We start from the raw sequence: 20,701 nt of genomic DNA on the forward strand, positions 1-20,701 counted from the left end.
CCTTCTCTCTTTTTTTACTTATATGTATAATAATTAAAAAAAAAAAAAAACACTGGCTCTAATTTACATGAATTTTTTTATTGACGAAATTTATCCCCAAAAACCATTTTTTCCTTTTATATATGAACTAGGATGATACTCGTAACTATACTACGAAAAATATCATAGAAAATATAGATTATATTGTATTGGATTTCAATTTGATACTTTCAAAAGATAAATTGTTTGTAGAGAAAAAGATAAATTGATATTAATTGTAAATAGTTATTTGCTTTGATTTCAATCATTGAAAAATTGGTAAAGGATAAATTTATTTTAGTACTATATATAGTAGTAATAATTTCTTAAGTAAAAGAGACAATAAAATAATCGAAAGGAAACACCATAAGCAAATCAAATTGCCAAAAAAAAATGTTTATATTTTGGTCAAACAAAATAATTACACTATTAGACGACTATGAGATATGTCTTTTTCTCATTTGTTTGGTTTCTATTATTGTGCTGCTTCAGCTAGACCTGTTATATATATGAAAAGATAAAATTTGTTTAGCGTCTAATTTTAATAAGCTTTTAACTTGAATTAGTAAAAGATTAGTAAAGTAATATAATTAACATACATGATTTTGATTTTTCGCTTGTGGTTCTTCTAGCATTAAGTCCTCAGTTGTTAAGACATAAGTATTATTTTTAATCGTTCTTTTTTCTGTCACAACAGTAGCAGAATTTGAATCGAGGTAGATATCATGTTTGGAGTTATCGTACCTTTGATAGTGACTCCCCTTGGCTAATGGTTAATCAAGGTTCCAAATTCAATTTGTTATTATGGATTCCTACTTTGAGATACATTAGGCCCTTTCAGTAGTCCCCTTTTTTACTAATTACTCATAGTAAATAACAACACAAAAACAAGGAATGTAATCATTCTCCCCAAGTTTACTTTACTTTCAAATGGGTCATCTAAAGCCAACTGTCTGCCATTTATTGGTAGCTTTTTTCCCTTCAATTGGGGAAACAAAATTTTTTTTGGGTGGGCATGAAAAAGTAAAATTCAATCTTTCATCAAGGTTTTCATATTTATTTGCATCTAAAAAAATATATCTGAAAGAAAAATAAGCATTTTCCTTACAAAAAAAAAAAAGTAAAAGCAATCTTTTCCCTTATATACTGTCACAATAAAGAGAGTTCAACTCAACAGGGGAAGAAACGAAAACTAGCCAGTAGGCAGAAGAGAGGTTAATGACAGTTGAGAGGCTGATCATTGAAAGCAAAGATGTCAAAAACAACAAAATGAGAAAAATATTATCAAATTTGTAGTAGTATCTGTCTTTTATATATATAATGAATGGCAAAAGTTTTATAAATTCAGTGTATTTGTTTATTCAATGATGATTGTGTGCTATGTATATTGAGAAATGAGCAGACTTTTTTTATTTTTTTTATTTTGTTCAATGAATTGGATGGATACTTATTGAAATTTAAACATTCATGTTTAAATAATATTATTTAAATTCTAATAAATATCCAATAAAAGTAAAAAATTATTTTTTAAAGTATTTTTTACTGAAATAAATAAAGGCAAACCAAAGAATTAAAAAAAATTTGTTCAATGAATTAGATGCATATTTATTGTATTTTAAACATTCATATATAAAAGAGATGGCTAAATACTATATATACAAGTTCATACAAAACAAGAGGATATAAATAGTAAATAATATTAAATTGCAATTAATAAGATATGAATATATCCTCTAAGTATTAAAAATTAGAAATTATTATTTTCAAGTAATTTTAAATTAAATAAATAAAAGCAAACCAAAGAATTCTGAAAATTTAATGATGACATTTACTAAATGCTATTTCTTAAGTATATAATGACAAGAAGAGAATATTGTATTGTTAAGTGCTTATCCAAGGCTAAATGCTATTTCTTAAGTATGTGTTAATAAAAATACAAAGCAGCGAGCAATAAGGGAACAAATGGGCAAAGGAAATCTAAAAACAAATGAACAAATTAAATCATAAGCCTATAAAGTTGTAGTATTTTAAGTTAATAACAGCATTCAAACTACCCTTGAATAAAAATTCTTGATACCTTTGATAAAAAAAAAAAAAAGCAACATTTGACATATTCTTCTCCAACAACTATTCCACTTGGTTTTTTAACTTTCGAAAAAAGTTATAATAAGACCATCAAATTGGTAGATAACAACTCAATAACCCTTGCAAAGGAATAATCTTAGAACATTTAAACAGATTTAGTAACATTAAAAATGAGAGACATTAATACCATGGCCTGATACTAAGCTTTCATCCACGTTCATTGCATAAAACGTTAACATACTTCTTGTGTGCCTGAAGTTGTGCCTTACTTCATCTTGGTTTAAATATACCAAAACAATCAAACCGCACAATAGAATAACTACACCTACTGCCTCCAAGGTGAAATGAAAAAAGCTGGTATAACCAACACAATGATTAAATGCATAAGAATTTTTAATTGCATACTATAACAGATCTTATTTAAGAATTCATTGCAAATAAATAGTTTAAATCTTGTATATTAGAGGGAATGTACAGATAGTTCATATCAAATAATCTAACATTGTGATTATATAAAGAGAAAATAATAAAAATTTATACCTTTTCAGCCTCAAACTCTTTCCTCAAGCCTTTCATTGCATGTTTAAGTTCTTCCACTTTTTGCTCAAACACACAATGGCACATTAAATGTCAGATTCAGAATCGATTTGTATGTGCTTGTCTACATAAACAAGCACAAAAAGACATGCTTATGTTTCTTGCATTTGTTGTTGTTTGTTACGCTTTACAAAATTGAGTTTCTAGTTGGCAAACTTTATTATTATAGGTCCTTTCAGAATTTAGATGAAATACTGGTATCATGTGTTTAAATTTCAAAATAAGATGGCAATGCAGATGTTACCACATGGATGTAATAATTGTGGCATCCATTTGGAATGGGTTAATTAATATGGTTCTTAATCAAGATTTCAAAGGGTTCTAAAATTAGATTCATTTTGCACAAAAAGCTAGATCATTTCATTTGTTCTCAATAATCAAACCAATTATCCAAAGAAACCCAAATCAGGAAAATACTTTCCCTTCCCTTGAAAAAAAAAAATCAACAAATTCAACTAATAAGTACACAGAAAATAAAAATGAATATTTTCATTTTAAATTAAACATCTCCCAACACCAGATTTCAAGGAGCATTCAGAAAGAGAGTACTTGAGAGAAAATTGATGCTGCTTCTATGAAAACCGCCTACCAAATGAGAAGAAGGAAATGGGGACGGAGGAGATGTTACTCAAAAAACCATTAAACTAATTGAGTGGGAAGAGAGAAAGAGGAAGTACCGACAGAGGAGAGAGAGTCCGACGCGACAGGGGAAGAGATAGAAGCTGACCGACAGGCAAAAGAGAAGAACCAACTCAGAGAAATAAGGAAAAGTCAAAAGCTTTAGAGAAATAAGGAAGAGTCAAACAGGAATGCAAAAAGCTTTATATCAATACAAAGTCATTTCCATGGGCCAAAGGTAAAGAAAAAAAGAAAAGATTCTAATTATATGACACTTGTCATTCAATTAGATACTCAATTAAAGGCTCAATTGAAGTAAATTAAATTGAAACATCCTACTTTTATATATATTATAGATAAAATATTATAATTTTAATTTAGATTTTTTTTTTGAAATCTATCCATATTGGAATCACTTTCTTTATTATTAGAAGCTCGATTTTTATGCAATACTTTTTTCATTAATATTTTTTAATATGTATCCTTGTCTAATATTACCCTACGATATTTATTATAGTTGTATTTTAAAACGAATTTGGTAACAAATAATTCAGATTAATTTAATGAATAAGAATGGGATAGTTACTTATGACGCAGAAACTACAATTTTTTTTTTTTTTCTGGAAAGTATGGACAATATGGTGCAACGGCTACAACATAAGGTGGATTGATCCGAACGAGGCCCTTTCCTTTCTTCTAGATTGGAACAGGGTTGACATTGTTATGGTTTCTTAAGATGAACTTAGGCTAGAAGCACTGTTAAGTATATGAAAAATAGAAGTTAACAGAGAGCAAGAGAAGGTAGACTATGATAACAGGGTTGATCTAATTCATTAATGATAAACCAAAGGCCTATATACAAAACATGCATGAAGAACACTTGTACAACAGCAAAACAAGTGTTCAGCCTAATTACATTGACCTGAACACGTAAGGAACAGGGGTAACACATAAGAATTTTTCATGACCAGTACAATGAAGCAAACTGATATAACATACAAAAGCAAGCTTAATTAAGATGCTGTCCACGTGCTAACTACATACAAGTCTTAACTTCATAACAGACATCAATGCAGACAGCGGAGTGTTCCAATACGTGGAGAATGACCTTCTTTGTGGTCTTTATAGTAGCAATACAATGAGATGATCTTCAAACTTTTGATATCATAAAACTTAGGTGGCATAAAGCCAAATGTCCCAAAGTTATGAACTCGATCACGAACGTCTTACGACACCTTGCCATGGCGATGGCTCCTCAAAAAATAAAACAACTGAGAATGTCCACTAGATCGAATGCTTAATTATTAGCTATTAAAGAAGTGTTTATTGTCTTTGTCGTCTCCAAATGAGTTCATTCTCATTGCTTATTGGTTGAGACGTGAGAGTGATTTGGCAAATGTCGTTGGTTGGGTGCTTACTAAAAAAAAGGGTACAGAGGTCACAAGACCTGCGGCTGGTGTTTGAGTAAAGACGTGATGGAGGAACAGAGCGGGTCTGTTCTGAGATAATTTTTGTAGCTGAAATGTAAAGGGAAAGGTAAATAGGTCTGATAGCTGATTGTATACTGATGGTACAGTGATGAATACTTTTACGAATTTGATGCTGCCTTAGATTTGGAGTGCTGTGTGACGGCTGGTAACGTCAGGCCATGTCTGCAGCTTCAAGTCTCTTGTTCTATCCAGGCAGGGGAATATTTTGTTTTTTAGTAGAAATTTTTTACAGCCGCTGTGGGACTAAGGTTTTTACAGGGAGATCCAATGCAGTGTTCTTAGTACTACCTAAGGTGAGGTAGTATTTTGTAAATTGCCCTTTCATTTATGGAGTCCTATTCTGCTTTTCAAAACAAAACATGACTTGCGCCTGTTTTATCAAACCCAAAAATAGTTACCAGTCATTGAGTTTGAGGCCAGCGGGAAAGTATATCAACACTCAAATTCATCACAACTTTTGAAGTTTATAAAACAATAGACAATTTATACACAATGAAATCTTGGTTTCGTAAAGAAATAAAAGTCTGTACGTGGTTATACCAGAAAGTCATGCTACGGCTGCCATGAATTAGTTTATTACAAATCACCAAGGGCTATAAACAAAGAATTTAATGCATGATGAATTTGGTTTGGAGTGGCTTCAATTTGTCTTCTTGGAGTCACTGTTAGGATATTCGACTTGTTCGAATGTTGTGATAGATCCCAATCGAGTTGCGTTAACGTAATCTTGGGGATTATGATCTGCCATGCCTGGACAAAGAAGTGCAGGAAACCTGACCATCAGAATCAGCGGTAAGCCCTCCATGTATTCCTGTCCCTTCAACAATGGTAGATAAAGGCTCCTTAAAAGCTCCGACAATGCATTAAAGAACCTGCGTATCACTCCGAACATCGAAATGTAATTCTTGTGTGGTTCTTCATCAAGTATCTGCAACCCAAAAAGACAAATATAAAAATCCAAAAAAAAAAAAATCTCTGTTCTGCTCTATGCTTGAAAGAAAGATTCACCTGCCCTTTGTAGCTGCTATTGAAGTAAATGCATGCCCCAAAGTGAGTGTACAGGGAAAAAAAAAGATCCTCCGTCGTCAAAGGTAATCGAGGTATGATATCATTGCAGTAAACAAACCTCAGATATTTGATACCATATTTTTTAAACCGGTCTTCCATAAACGTTTTGAACTGAAAATCTCCAACTCTGGGCTGCCCAAAGGTATAAACCCCTTCCAATCTATTTAACAAAGCTTGTTCTTCATTCCTTGGTTTTTCATGCAATGCCAGAATAGCTGGAAATAGAATTGCAAGTGCCCCACCCAGGCTGTGGCCAGTCACTATAAATTTGGCTTCCTTATTTGCCTTCAACCTTCTTCTCAACTCCTCTCTTATGCTGTAATAAGCCAAGTTCTTGCCTTTTTCTTCAGCTGGGAGCTCAGGGGGCCAACCTTGTTCCTTTATTAAGCCTAGAGCTTTCATAAACCCACCATGGACCTTTCCCATTTCCTTGTTCTCAAAGCAGGAGATATCCGCGTCGGTTCTCCAATCATATGCATTAAAAGGTTCAGTACCTCTAAAGGCTACAACTATCTTATTGGCCCTTTGATCATGAAACATGAAGCCCTGCGTGCTGTGTTTGTTTTGAAAATCTGCCAAAATTAAGTATACTTAATTTCGTTAATATGATGCTTAATCCTTTTGTTTGGGCTTGTGTGTGTGTGTGTGTTGAAATTAATATGAATGAAATACAAATTGCTTCTCCTACCGTTCAAGAAGTCGTAGTCCATATCAATGAATTCCATCTGCACCAAGCCGTAGACTCTTCAAAGTTCGAACTATTATTTATAAATATGCTTTTATATAACAATTTAAAGAGGATATTTCAATGATTAGAACTTAAAAATCTTTTACGTGAAGATTTTATATTCAAACATTTAGTTTAGATGAAGTTTATCAGTAAAGAGAGACTAGAATTTTACTTTTTACACTTCCCCTTCTGCACAATCCAATGAATATGAAGCCAATTTAAGGAGGGATGGAAATTTGGAATTTAGGACCCAAAAATTTAGAAGGAATTTAATTTACCTTCCAATGTTGTTCAACTGTTTTTTTGATAAAGCCTTTGTTCTCATAAGCTAATTTAGACGCCATTGCAGCCAATGCTGAATTGTATCTGGCATCTCCAGGATTTATATTCTCGTCCAATTTAACTCGGCTGTCCAGATGTCCAATGAATGACACAAAAGCACCTGATGTGCGGTCAGGTACATTCACCTTACCTATACAAGAAATGCGAATACAAATCAATCTGTTAGTAATTATTGCATGAATTCATTAAACATTGTACGTAGCATGCAAGAGGAAAGAATAATGAGACGTTGACTTACATCGCAAAACGTTTAGCAAGAGCATGAAAATGTTTCTATTGAATGACACGAGGTTCAACGACATCTCAATCATCCGTCCAAGCCATGTCAGGGGTTCCGCAATATGGTGCAGAGCCCTTTGAGCTATGAGAGAGGTGATTGCAAGGCCATTTTCAAGGACTCGTTCTTCTATACTCGGTGGCACATAGATATATGCCTTTTTCTGCATCTTTTTGCTCCATAATAATCGAAAAACGTCCCATCCTCTGACCTCTTCTGGCGTTAGCACCAAGTAATTGCTTGCTCGGTATCTTTCCATGTCTTGATCCATGGCTTAGAAAGAAAAAAGATAAATATAAAATAGAAGATAGAAAAGGCTATTATTTGGCTGTGAATTCAATGTTGTCATAACTCATAACTCAGCTGCTTATATGTTGCAGACATATTTTGGAATATATGCTTAGCTTTGTAACCCATCCAAAAGAACAGTGGAAATGTATGTGCTACTTTTGTATTGGAAGGTCACAAAGGGATGGAGAAAATATTAATTAAATAACGATTTATAGACAGATTAATATTAATTTCTAAATGATATTTTAGAAGGCTTAATCATTAATTAAACTAAGCATAAGTATGAAAAGTTTCTTATCTCTAATGAGGTTGGATTTAGGTTCTTGAGCATTTGCTAAATGTAGATTTGCAGCTGCTCAATTAATCTATAAAGTTAAAAAATTTGTACATGAAAAGGGAATCAAGTAGGGGAGATTTCAAGGTACACGCCATGTAAATATGAGGTTCTGATTGCTTAGCCATGCAGTAAATGGAGATTCTAGTGAAGTCTTTTCTTCGGTCAAGAATTAAAATGAATGTATCCCAAGAGTGGCTATGGGGGAAAAGCACTAGTTCTATCAAACGAGGAACACATTTCACCTCGTGATTACCTACAATTTCATCTCTTACAACACATAGTTGCAGAATATCTGACATAGATAGATTTTTTAAAAAAATAATTTTATTATCCTCATCACCGACATGTCATTATAAGTCTCAAACTAAAACAGCAAGTATATATATATGGGCTGAGATTGACTTATACATTTGAAATTGAAATTCATATCCATCCTACTTGAATTATATATCTATATATAATAAATAAAATGTTAAAATATATAAATAAAAAATAACTATTTAAATCGGGTTGAATTTAATTATTAACAGAGAAAATGAACTCAATTTTCTTAATTAGCCTCATTTCCAAAAACTAATATATTAAATCTTTGAGTAAAACTTTGTGCAACAAACTATGCTTTATATCTCACAATATCATTTTTCTCATTTTATTTTTGCACAAAAACCCATTTTATTCTTACTGATTTTATACCATTTGGTGTATGGATTATAAGTCTAAAAAATTTCAAATTTTGCAAGTGAATTAAATTCTGCCTTAATTGCGTCTTTCTACATTAGTCAATCATTTCTATATTTATATTTTTCGATAGACATCGGTTCAAGATTTTTATTTTTTTAATATTGAACGTTACATTATATGCAAAAATATCGTCAACATTTATTTAATTATAGATCCATATTTTCTCATAATTACATAATTTATAAATATATGGGCTAAGATTGACTTATATATTTGAAATTGAAATTCATGTCCATCCTACTTGAACTATATATCTATATAATAAATAAAATGTTACAAATATAATAAAAAATAATTATTTGAAACGGATTGAATTTAATTATTAGAAGAGAAAATGAACTCAATCTTCATAATTAGCCTTTTATTCAAAAACTAATATACCAAGTCTTTGGATAAAATTTAATGCGATAAGTCGTGTTTTATATCTCACAATCTTATTTTTCTCATTTCGTTTTCGTATAAATAGCTATTTAGATCTTACTGGTTTTACACCATTTGGTGTATAAACTACAAGTCTAAAAATTTCATGTTTTTCAGGTGAATTCAATTTCATTTTGATTGCGTCTTTCCACATTAATCAATTATTTTTCTCATTTCGTTTTCGCATAAATAGCCATTTAGATCCTATTGGTTTTACACCATTTGGTGTATAGACTACAAGTCCAAAAATTTCACGTTTTGTTAATGAATTCAATTTCGTTTTGATTGCGTCTTTCCACATTAGCCAATCATTTCTATGCTCCATTTTTCAATAGATGTAGATTCAAGATCCTCATTTTTTAATAATATTGAGTGCTACATTATATGCAAAAATATCATTGACATTTATTTCATTTTAGTTCCATCTTTTTTCGTCATAACATAATTTATATTTATATATATATATATATCTGAGCTGAGATTGACTTATATATTTGAAATTGAAATTCATACCCATCCTACCTATATTATATCTCTATATATAATAAAAAAATGTTAACAATATATAATAACAAATAATTATTTGAATCAAGTTGAATTTGATTATTATTAGAAGAGGAAATGAACCCAATTTTCTTAATTAGCCTCTTATCTAAACACTAATATACTACATCTTTAGGGTAAAAGCGATAAGCCATACTTTATATCTTACAATATCATTTTTCTCATTTCGTTTTTGCATAAATATCTATTTAAATACGTTTGGTAATTGATTTGCTATATTTTACAAATGAATTATCTTTTGCATTTCAAGTTCACATTAATTTATGTGAGGATCAAAACTAAATAATGACAATGCATTTTAAGAAATTTCTTTTTTCAAAGCTTATTTTCTCCCCCTAATATTGGAAAATCTGTTTTATCAAAATGAGAATCAACAAACCTTATTGTGAATAAATATACTGTTAATGGTTCTAGATATTTAATTATAGATGGAGATTTGTATCCAACATATATTCCAAACCTATCGTTGAAGGCCCATCTTTATGTATTGTGGTGGAGCAATTAGGATATATACAACACATCCAAAAATTTTTAGATGAAAAATATTTAGTTCCTAAACATAAACCAATTGTATAGGAGAGAATTTATGATAACTCGTTATCATGATACATACAAGTGCAGCTACATGCAAAGTGGCATGCCCTAAGCAAAAATGGAGAGTTTAATTTTCATAAACAATGGCCATGCAATCAATTGGAAGTGTCTAATAAACAATTCTGCTAAACCATTTTGTGTATGAACATAAGTAACAGGCTGTTCAACAGTTATTCTACCTAATATACAATATTCATTAAAGGCATTGAGATATAAATTCACCAACATTATCAAGACGAATAGTCTTGATTGCATAATCAAGAAAATGTGCGAATGATTTATGATAGTAATCTTGCAAATGCCAAATTACAAATTAATAATAAGTACAAATGTAACTATCTAATCGATGTATTGATTAAAATCATAAAATTTCTAAATGGTCCACATGGTGGGTATATGGGTCCACATATATCATCTTGAATGTGTTTCAAAATGTAAGGGATTTATTCCCAACTTTAGCTAGTGATAGCTTTATAATTATTTTGCCTTAAGAGCAAACAACTTATGAGAATTCATTAGATTAAAAATCTTCTGATTTTTCAATGGACGAACACATAAATTTTCAATAATTTGTTGTATCATTATTGATCCGGAATAACCCAACCGATTGTGCCAAACATTAAAATCATTAATAAACTTATAGTTTACTATACCATGAATTTCAATCATTCTAATATTTGTATAGTACAATGAAGATGAATATCGATACTTTTTTTAATAAAATATATATATATAATAAAAAACTTGTAAGTTAACATCAGATAACATTAAATATATAATTTATTATTTTTTAAGAAGATATATAATTTACTATTAAAACATATAATAAAAACATATCATTTAAATATAATGAGAATATATAAAAACATTTTCATGAAAAATTATACTAAAATATACCAACAAATTACTTAAGAAATTTTATTCTTATATATTTAAATCATCAATCACATGATCAATTCCTTATTTAAGGTGGACAAGAAAAACAACAATATCTAGATGTGTTATATCAACTTGGTTGTGATAAAATTATTTGAACAAAATTTGTTTCGATATTTTTTTTACTTTTAACTTTCAATAATACTTGATAAAGTTTAACAAGATGTTTTGACGTACGAAAGGTATGCGACCAATATCCTTTCATATGACATCGATGACATGCATTTTCTATATTCTTTTTATTTTGTTTACTTTCTGTTTTTTTCTTATATCTCTTTACTACTCATCTATTTCTAGTAGGTAAAAATATCCTTTCACTTCCGGTGGGTAAAGGTGTTTATCCAGTACTGGTGGGTAAAGTTCTCCAACTACTTCAAGTGGGTAAAGTACTTTTGATGGGTTAAGGTATCTATCCAATTCTAATAGATAAAGTTCTCTATCCACTTCTAGTGGATAAAGTTATCTATCCATTTCTTGTGGATAAAGTTCTTCATCCACTTCTGGTGAGTAAAGTTCTTCATCTACTTATGGTAGATAAAGTTATCAATGATAAACATTTTCTATATTCATTTTATTCTGTTTACTTTTATCTTTTTCTTATATCTCTTCCCTATCAATCAATTTTTAATAGGTAAAGATATTCTTATTATTATAATAGTGATTAATGTAACCACACAATTGTAATAATTACAACGATTTTTTCACATCTATGATCATAAATTATTAAATGATGTTGCATTCACTATGAGGTTTATTATTTTTCATTAGTAACTCAACCAAAAGACATAAAATTCAAAACAAAATATATTTTTAGATTACCCAAAGTATAGCATTTTTCACTTATTACAAAATAAATATCATACAAAGTCAGATAAAATATAAAGTCAATTTTATATGTTCAATTCAAAAATGTCTTATGCAAAATCTCATAGTATTCGTAGACACCTATACCTATGGTACCCAAATAAAAAATAATAATAATAAATAAATCACTTAAAAAAAAAAAAAGAGAAAAGAGGAAGCCCCATGCTTGGCCTCTATAGTCAAGCATACACAGAGCATTCAATACTCCTCGGGCAACCAGATTTTGGGGTCTCCTCCGATTGATTTTCTTTAACTTGAAAGCCCTCATCTTTGAAATCATGCTTAGAAGAGTATGATTTCACTTTCTGATTGTCCAAAAATTTGGATAATCAGGTTCTTTAAGAACCCTAAAAATTTCAGATTTCAAGAGGAGCCGATTTAAAAAACTAAAGGGGCTAGTTGAATTTGAAAAAAAAAAAAAACCATAGAAGCTAGCTTTCAAAAAAAATGAGAAACCCTAAAATTTTCTATTTCGAAAACCCTAAAAAACATAAAAAAAAAATCTTATTTTTTACCAGTCAAATACCCTAACCACAACTGAAGCTAAACACAAAAGAAATTCCAAAAAAACATTGAAAAAAAGGGAGGTGGGTTTCGATAGAAAAGGAAAAAGAAGGTTTTGGCGTGGTTCCACCAGTGGTAAGGGTGAGCAGCGACGAAGAGGAGGTTGAGAGAGAAAGGGAAAGCTAAAAATCTTAGAGAGAAGGCAAAGGAGGCTCTGCTAAAGAGAGAAAGTGAAAGAGGAAAATGGGGAGAAAGGAAGAAAAAAGAGTTTAAATACCTAGGGTTTGAAGGTTTAGAAACGGTGTTATTTTGAGAAAAGAAAGGGAGCGTCATTGTGGGCACCAAACAGTGCGTTTTGGGAGGTAGGTTGTTGGAGTAGGCTTTTTGGGCTTTCTCTCTTGGTCCGATTTGCTTTGGGCTAATCAGGCTCAAACGTTGGGTAAGTTTCAAATATTTAATTGATTGGGCTTGTGTTTTGGATATTTATGTTGGTTAGGTTTGTTTTAGGAAATTTTAATGTAGTTTTTTATCTATGTTTAAATAATATGCATGTGAAAAATATATATAAAATGATAAAAATGAAACATGTTTGTGGCAGCATGAGTATTAAAGGAACAGGAGGTGAAATTATTGAAATAGGAAGATCTATGTAAAAAAATAAAATATATAAATAGGAAAATAGATATTCATATAAAGTAAAAAATATTGATGAATGGAAAGTATAAAAATAAATGTAAGATTACACAAGAAAGGAAAAAGTGGAATATCTAAAAAGTATTTTCAAGGTAAACAAAGAATAATATGACAAATGTAGAAATAGATAAATATGTAGTTGTAAGAAAAATGTATTTAGGTAGATAAAATATATATGTAAATTAAATAAATATTCAGTTATAAAATAAATATTCAATTAAAAATAATAATAATAATAGTCAATTAAAATATAAAGAATAAGTATAAAAACTATAATACTAAAATAAAGAAAAGGAAATAATATTTAGTTAATGGGTAAGAAAGTAAGACATATATGTAGTCAAAATATACATATTATTATTAATGGTGAGAATATCAAATCATATCGGTGATGGGATGTCTATTCAAAACGCGAGAAATTACAATTTCCAATGAATTTTCTTAAGTAAAGGATTTCGACTAAAATCTCCTTAGTACTATCGAAATCCTCAATATCGAATCTCGATGTTTTTAATCTTTAAATAAATGAAAATATATTAATCTAATTATTAATTAAACAATATATAAAACAAAAGAAGTAAAGAAATAATGAAGGTAATGAGTAAATAATAAAAAATAATAAAACTCTCAATGATGGTAAATTCACAATAGTCAATACAACTAAAACATAAAGGACAAATATAAAATAGATTTATGAAAAAAATAGCTAGTAAAAAAGAAAATAGGTTATGTTAATAAAAAACAGGAAAGAAATTGATTTATAAGAAATATATACATGAATAATAATTATGAAATGAGGTATTTAGCTTAAAAAGATAGAGTATTTAGATAAAAAGGAAAATTTATACAACAAAAATAAATAAATACATGAATGTAACAATATATATATAATAAAATGAAATAAAAAATATATTTAGATAAAAATAATTAATACAAAATATTTATCCATGATATATATGCATACAAAGAAAATTAATAAAAAGAAATTTCAAAGAAATAACGAAAAAGTTGTAGGAAGGTTAATAAACAAATATTGAAATTTATGAGTACATCACATCTCATTATTGCATTGTTAATGTCATAGCATGTAGACGTATTATGTGTACGAGTCAAAGCCCCGATGACAGGACTTTCTAAAAGAACTTGCGAAGGCGAGTTCCTTTAAAAAATTTTCTAAGTGAAATGATACCTTTGAGTCCGACCAGTACAATAGGAGGTCTCGAAGAATGTATTTAATAAAGGCTTATGCTTGTAATAGATTTGTATTCACAAAAAAAATATTATTTCAAACGTGGATGATTACCTCAATGATGAGATTTACTCGTTAAACTTGCAAAGATGAGTTTCTCGAGTATTTTTCTAGGTGAGAGAATATCCTTGGATCTCACTAGCATGATGGGTGAATTCGAAAAATATCCTCAATAAAAGGTTTTTGTTTGGCATTACTTGGATTTTATGCCATGCATTTCATAATTGCATCATGTGCACGCCACACCTGTAAAATTGAATAAAATGTTTTAACTTGCTAGCAAAGTAAAGAATAAAATAAATAAACAATAATTAGGAAAATATAAGAATAAAATCAACGATTTAGGTTATAACAGATAACATATGATTAAATGGTACTGATCGTGAAATGAGCATCACAGGGGTGTTAATCCTTCTCCGTGTATAATTGTACTCCCGAGCTCAACTTTAAAATGCACAAGCCAAATTTCGTTCTTTAGATGAACCTAAAATCAATTTAGGATCTTGTTGATTAGAACTAATTTAGTAGGTGACCAATCACACCTAAATAAAAAAGATTGGTGACGACTCTTTAAATTTTCTCATTTAGCGGTCGGATTTTCGGACTCGCACGTTACGACAGTATCAAAGATAGATTTACCTATGTTGAGCAAAATCATCGTCAAATTTCAATAAATAAATCATATATTGAGCAAATCATATTTCAATACCAAAATAAAGAGATAATATATAATTATATATATTTACGTGTTTAGTCCGATTTAATAATTTAAGGGAAAGTAATATGATACATACTACATGATAGCAAATTTACATTTCGATTTAATAAATCAAGAGATAAAATTTATTACATATTACATATTACAAGATAGTAAATTCACATTAAAATTAATTTTCAGGAATGAAAACATTGAAGAGATATTAAGTTACTTGCTTGATTTGTTAAAAAAAAAAAAACAACCATTGAAATCCTTTTGAAGACTGAAACTTTGACTTTAAGATGATGATGAAATCTAAATAATACCAAAACTTGAGAGATTATATTAGTAGCTCATTATTTTACTCAGCAAAAAAAAAAAAAATCCAAACAAAATGCAATTTCAGATTATCCAAAGTATAGTATTTTTCACTTGTTACAAAATAAATATCATACAAAATCAATTTCACATGTTTAATTTAAAAATGTTTTATACAAAATCTCATAGTTTCAATGTTAATATCAAAGCTTAAAAGATTAGAGAATTGTACTGGTAGCATGTTATGAAATATAAACTAAAAGAATAACTATGAGAGAAAAATATTAATAAAGTAAGAAGATGTATATATTTATAAATGAAGTGATTGGTATATTTATAAGTTAATAACTTCTTAAATCTTAATTTTAATTTAATTTAATTTATATCCAAATCTAAATATATGTAATCAAATTTAAAAGTTCAAATCAAATTACACTTTTTGTGTTTGGCCTATTAGACTATTTGAGTTGAACTGAACTCACAAATCATAACATAATAGATATTCATACATATATTTATAACAATTATTATTTATAATTTTTACTACTATTATCATTATTTACCCTTTTTATAAATATTTTAAAAAGAAAAAGTTACCCCACGCAAAGCGGGGCACCATTCTAATGAATTATAAATTTCACACATATAAATGATAATTAAAGATCAATTAAGAAAATAATAGAGGATAGTGGAGCGCCTCGAACTTATCACAAACTTTAGTTAAAAAAATCCTGTCAAAACAGCCCATATTTCAAGTAACTTATACTTGCTAGAATAATGCTTAGGATTTAATTAATTAGGACCAACGTCGATCTTGAAACGTGTTATGGCCTGAGAACCACCAGCTTTTCCCCTTAATCACTCTTAGAATCTCCACTGCTAATACTCCAAGCAATAGCTTCGTCACATGATTATCCGTACGCGGTCCGTCTACATATATACATTTCTTCTCAAACTCCCCAACGTTTATCCCCTTAACCTGGTTATTTTTATTTCTTTATTTTGCTTTTTTTCAATTACTATTATCAATTATATCTTAATTAGTAGCTCCATGTGATCACTCTTGCCTTAAACGACAACCGACATTTTTAAGCAGATATTTGACGACCTAATAAAACATTTTTATATCTATATATGTGCACATTATTATTTACTGATTGAGATAGTCAAGTTTAATGTATCTTTTCTTTTTATTATTTATTTCACCTGTCAAAATTCAAATCCGTCATTTCCTACTGTTTAAGGAAACAAAAGTATTGGACCTAATTAAGCTATATATATTTAATTAATTATTCTAATATGTCATTTGGAAATATTATCTCTTATAGATTAATTTGGGGTAGTATGTATATTTTCATGGAAAAATAGCCATTGCTTTTTTTTTTTTCCCTTTTTCCCTTGTTTAAGTTACGAAGTAAGGCATATACCTTCACAAATCGTGTCTACAATATCTACTCTGAGTCAATATTAAATCAATACTCTTATGAATTAATTATAATTAACATCAAGCCACCCTTGACCATATGGCTTCTGATCAGTCTCACAAGTTTTCCGGCAACTATTTGGTGTTGAGGCCCAACCAAGTGAGCGTTTTCGATCTCTTTCGTCTCCTCTGGAGCCATGAGTTGGAGAAGAAAGCATTTGTGGAGTGCCCACCAGAGAAATTTCGGGAAAATATCCGTCGCAAATGGCTTATATTCATGTCTCTCTCAGCCCAAAAGCTGCTACTCCATGCTGCAAAGCCCCTGAGATGGTTCGGAGAAAAGCTTGAAATGTGGGTGAACCTCGTCTCCTTCAACCGCAACATTTTTGTGCTCTTGCTCAACTTTTTGCGAGGTCATAACTTACCCCCTTTCAATGATCTACTGCTAATGTTATAAATGCTTAATTACAAAAATAACTTGGAGAATGTGGAATGATATTTTCTATTACAGGTAAAGTGATAATGCCTGAACGAGATTCGGAAGTTTTCCTATCATTCCTAGGAAGTCTAGACAGGCGAGTTGCATTAGACAAGAACATAAAACCTGTAGATAGCAGATACTATGGGGCACTGGCTGCTATGGCTGCTAAAATATCCTATGAGAACAGGGCTTTTGTTGAAAGAATAATTAGAGATCACTGGAAGGTAATTTTACTCTTAAAAAATTTGAATCTATCCTTGTTTGGCCTCACAGTCACAGTCCTTGAAGAGGCAGAGTAACTCATAAAATAATAACAAAAGACAAGTTGATAGACCTAACAGTTAAAGACTGTATTTTTTAGTATTTGTAAATATGTTATGTAGATAATTGCTTTTTTCCTTTTTTTTTTCCCTACATTTCATGCAATATACACATACATATAAGAGTTTACAAATTGGTGCAGATGGAATTACTTGGGTATTACAGCTTCTGGAATGGTAAGAAACCAATCCAAATCTTGTTCAATCTACAAATTAAATGTTTCATGGTGGGGTAGCTCATTTACAGGATTCTTATTCTCTTTGGTGCTCATGCTAGGTTGAGCCCATTATTTTTTGTATAGGGGCTTTCTTCTCTTTTGATAGGAGCTGCCAATAGCTTTTTGAACTGCCGCGTGTCTTGTAAATGTATGGACATCTTCCCTCCAAAGCTAGATTTACTACCCCAATATGAGTCTTCTACCACCATGGTTCAAGACTTATTAAGGCATACTAGCTGCTGGACTAATAATACCAACCACTTTTCACAAAAAAAAAGTTTTGGAAGCTAGTCTTCATAGTTCATACTGACAACAAAAGTCCACATATTTTGGCAGATTATCAAAAGAAAAGCAACACGCAAGCCTTTATGGTTCATGACAGAAGAACTGACATGATAGTTGTAGCCTTCAGAGGTACTGAACCCTTTACTGCAGATGATTGGAGTACTGACGTAGATCTTTCCTGGTATGAACTTGACGAAATGGGGAAGATCCATGGCGGATTTATGAAAGCTTTAGGCTTGGTAATGGAAAAAGGTTGGCCTCCAGAAGTTGAACAAGACAATAGCCGGCCACTAGCTTACTACACCATAAGGGAGAAGCTGAGAGAACAACTGAAGCTAAACAAGAAAACAAGATTTATGTTGGCTGGTCACAGCCTAGGAGGGGCACTATCAATTCTGTTTCCTGCTGTTCTGGCATTGCATAAAGAAACATGGTTGTTAGATAGATTAGAAGGGGTGTACACATTTGGGCAACCAAGGGTAGGTGACAAGAAGTTCAAGGAGTTCATGGAAATTCAGTTGCAGAATCATGATTTCAGGTATTTGAGGTATGTTTATTGCAATGATATGATTCCTAGAACCCCTACAGATGACAAAACGTTTTTGTACAAGCACTTTGGGACCTGCCTTTACTTCAATAGTTGCTATAAGGGGAAGGTGAGAACCTCCTATTCCTATACCTCAAGATTTTCACCTTCAAACACATATACAGACAATGAATGATTCTAATTTTGTGGTGCAGGTACGACGAGAACAACCCCACAAGAATTACATATCGCTGTTTTTATGGATACCCAGGTTTCTAAATGCGGTATGGGAACTAGTGAGGGGATTCATTCTACCATTGATGAAGGGACAGGAATATAAAGAAGGTTGGTTGCTCATACTGCTTCGGTTTTGGGGACTTGTTTTTCCGGGTTTAGCAGCTCATAATCCCCAAGATTATGTAAATGCAACTCGATTGAGTTCTCATCGAATGTATCAACAACTTCGAGATCACCATCCTATGAATGGCTCATACCTGGCATGAGACACAATACAAACGTGCAGCAAAAAACAACAATCAGCCCACATATAAAACTAACAGGAAAATCATCAGAGGAAAGCTAAAACAAAAGTAAGAGCCAAGCTTTTTCGAGTCTTATTAAGGATATTTTAATATCCACCTTAGCTAATGCATCAACAAAAAAAAATGGCTTCTCCCTTCTCTACAAGCATCAGCGCAGCTGAATTTTCTTTTATTCTTAACAGAATGGAAATCATGTTGAAGTGATTCTTGTATTGGCCTTCACACCAGATTTGTCCACCAAGATAGCGTGCTCTGATATCGCTTTATTATCTTGAGGCCATTGTTTGGAGATGTTTGTTGTGCTATAAAGAATCATTATATCCAATTTAATTACGTCTTCATTATAAATAAAAATACTATTAATTTTTCATTTAAAAAGAAATCTTTCATTTTATAATATGTAGTAATGAAACTCCTCTGAAATCACAGTTGTAATTGAGGTTAGTGATCCATCAACAACAATTATATTTATTCCATTTTGTTATTTATTGGACTCAGATCCTAGTGACAGGAAAGTATGGTTCTATTCCATCAGGAAATTATCTATACCTCCGAAGGTGTAACCTTTCTTTTGGCTTGTGATTCTTGATTCAATTCTCACCAAAAGCTTTGTTGCCACTAGAGGAGTTAATGTTAATAGTAATCAATTACAATGCTTTTGGTGTGGACTTGTTGAGGAAAGTTGTTCACATGTCTTAACTTCTTGTGACTTTACTTGGAAAGTGTGGAGTCTTATTGTCAAATGGTGGGATTTGTCTTAGGGTATTCTAAATTCTATTCCTTCCTTTATCCAATCATGATATGATTGCCCTTTCTCTAGCTAATTCATAAGCGCCGGATGATAATATGTGGTGCTGCGTTTTGGTTCATATATAGTATCATTTAAAGTATTGATTTTTTTAAAAAAAAAATTTCTCGATGTTTGAATTTTATTAAAAAATTTTTATATTATAAAGTATTGATTGTGTTTTTCTAATTTTTAAATTACAAATTAATTCATCAAAATGTTATATTTGATTTTTTATTATTTATTATTTAGAAATGATTTTAATTTTTTTGTTATTTTATTTTTTAATTATCTTTTTATTTTTTAGGCTTAGAGAAAACAAATCTAGGCCGAAACTAATGGGCTTGAAGTTCAGCAGCCCATTCCTGCCCTTTCTTCTTTTCTTTTTCTTACCCATTTATACCCAAAACACCCCATTTCAACCAAGTATAAAACGTATCTTCGCATTCTCTTATTTGTCTCTCTCTACCAGACACCTTTCCCTTCTTTCTCTCTTGACTAACTCATTGGACAGTCATCTCTCTCCTTCTCGCTTTAACCCCCAATCTCTTCTTTTCCCTAAAACCCATAAAATCTCTCAAAATTGATGGACCCTCATTTTCTCCATTTTTGGGTTTTTTCTCATTTGCTTTTTGTTTTTTTTTTTTTCAATTATTTTTGTGTTTGTATTTTCTTTTATGTTTTTT

General features: G+C 30.5%; 2 protein-coding genes across 2 annotated transcripts; one reads left to right on the forward strand and one right to left on the reverse strand.

Moving 5' to 3' along the window:
- Positions 1 to 5,252: 5,252 nt before the first annotated feature.
- On the reverse strand, positions 5,253 to 7,548 carry LOC18611134 (triacylglycerol lipase OBL1-like). Its single transcript, XM_007047208.3, has 5 exons — positions 7,187 to 7,548; positions 6,885 to 7,078; positions 6,565 to 6,601; positions 5,817 to 6,448; positions 5,253 to 5,736 (listed from the first exon to the last, which is right to left on the reverse strand). Exons 1-5 carry the CDS (start codon positions 7,494 to 7,496, stop codon positions 5,449 to 5,451), a joined length of 1,461 nt encoding a protein of 486 aa, XP_007047270.3. The 5' UTR covers positions 7,497 to 7,548; the 3' UTR covers positions 5,253 to 5,448.
- Positions 7,549 to 16,853: 9,305 nt separating this feature from the next.
- Positions 16,854 to 19,276, forward strand: LOC18611136 (triacylglycerol lipase OBL1-like). The gene is made up of 5 exons (XM_018116769.2): positions 16,854 to 17,269; positions 17,368 to 17,561; positions 17,801 to 17,834; positions 18,212 to 18,816; positions 18,902 to 19,276. The coding sequence occupies exons 1-5, from the start codon at positions 16,957 to 16,959 to the stop codon at positions 19,187 to 19,189; spliced, it is 1,434 nt and encodes a 477-aa protein (XP_017972258.1). The 5' UTR covers positions 16,854 to 16,956; the 3' UTR covers positions 19,190 to 19,276.
- Positions 19,277 to 20,701: the final 1,425 nt, after the last annotated feature.

This window comes from Theobroma cacao, chromosome 1, assembly GCF_053813885.1.
Source record: "Theobroma cacao isolate CCN51 chromosome 1, ASM5381388v1, whole genome shotgun sequence".
Taxonomy (NCBI): domain Eukaryota; kingdom Viridiplantae; phylum Streptophyta; class Magnoliopsida; order Malvales; family Malvaceae; genus Theobroma; species Theobroma cacao.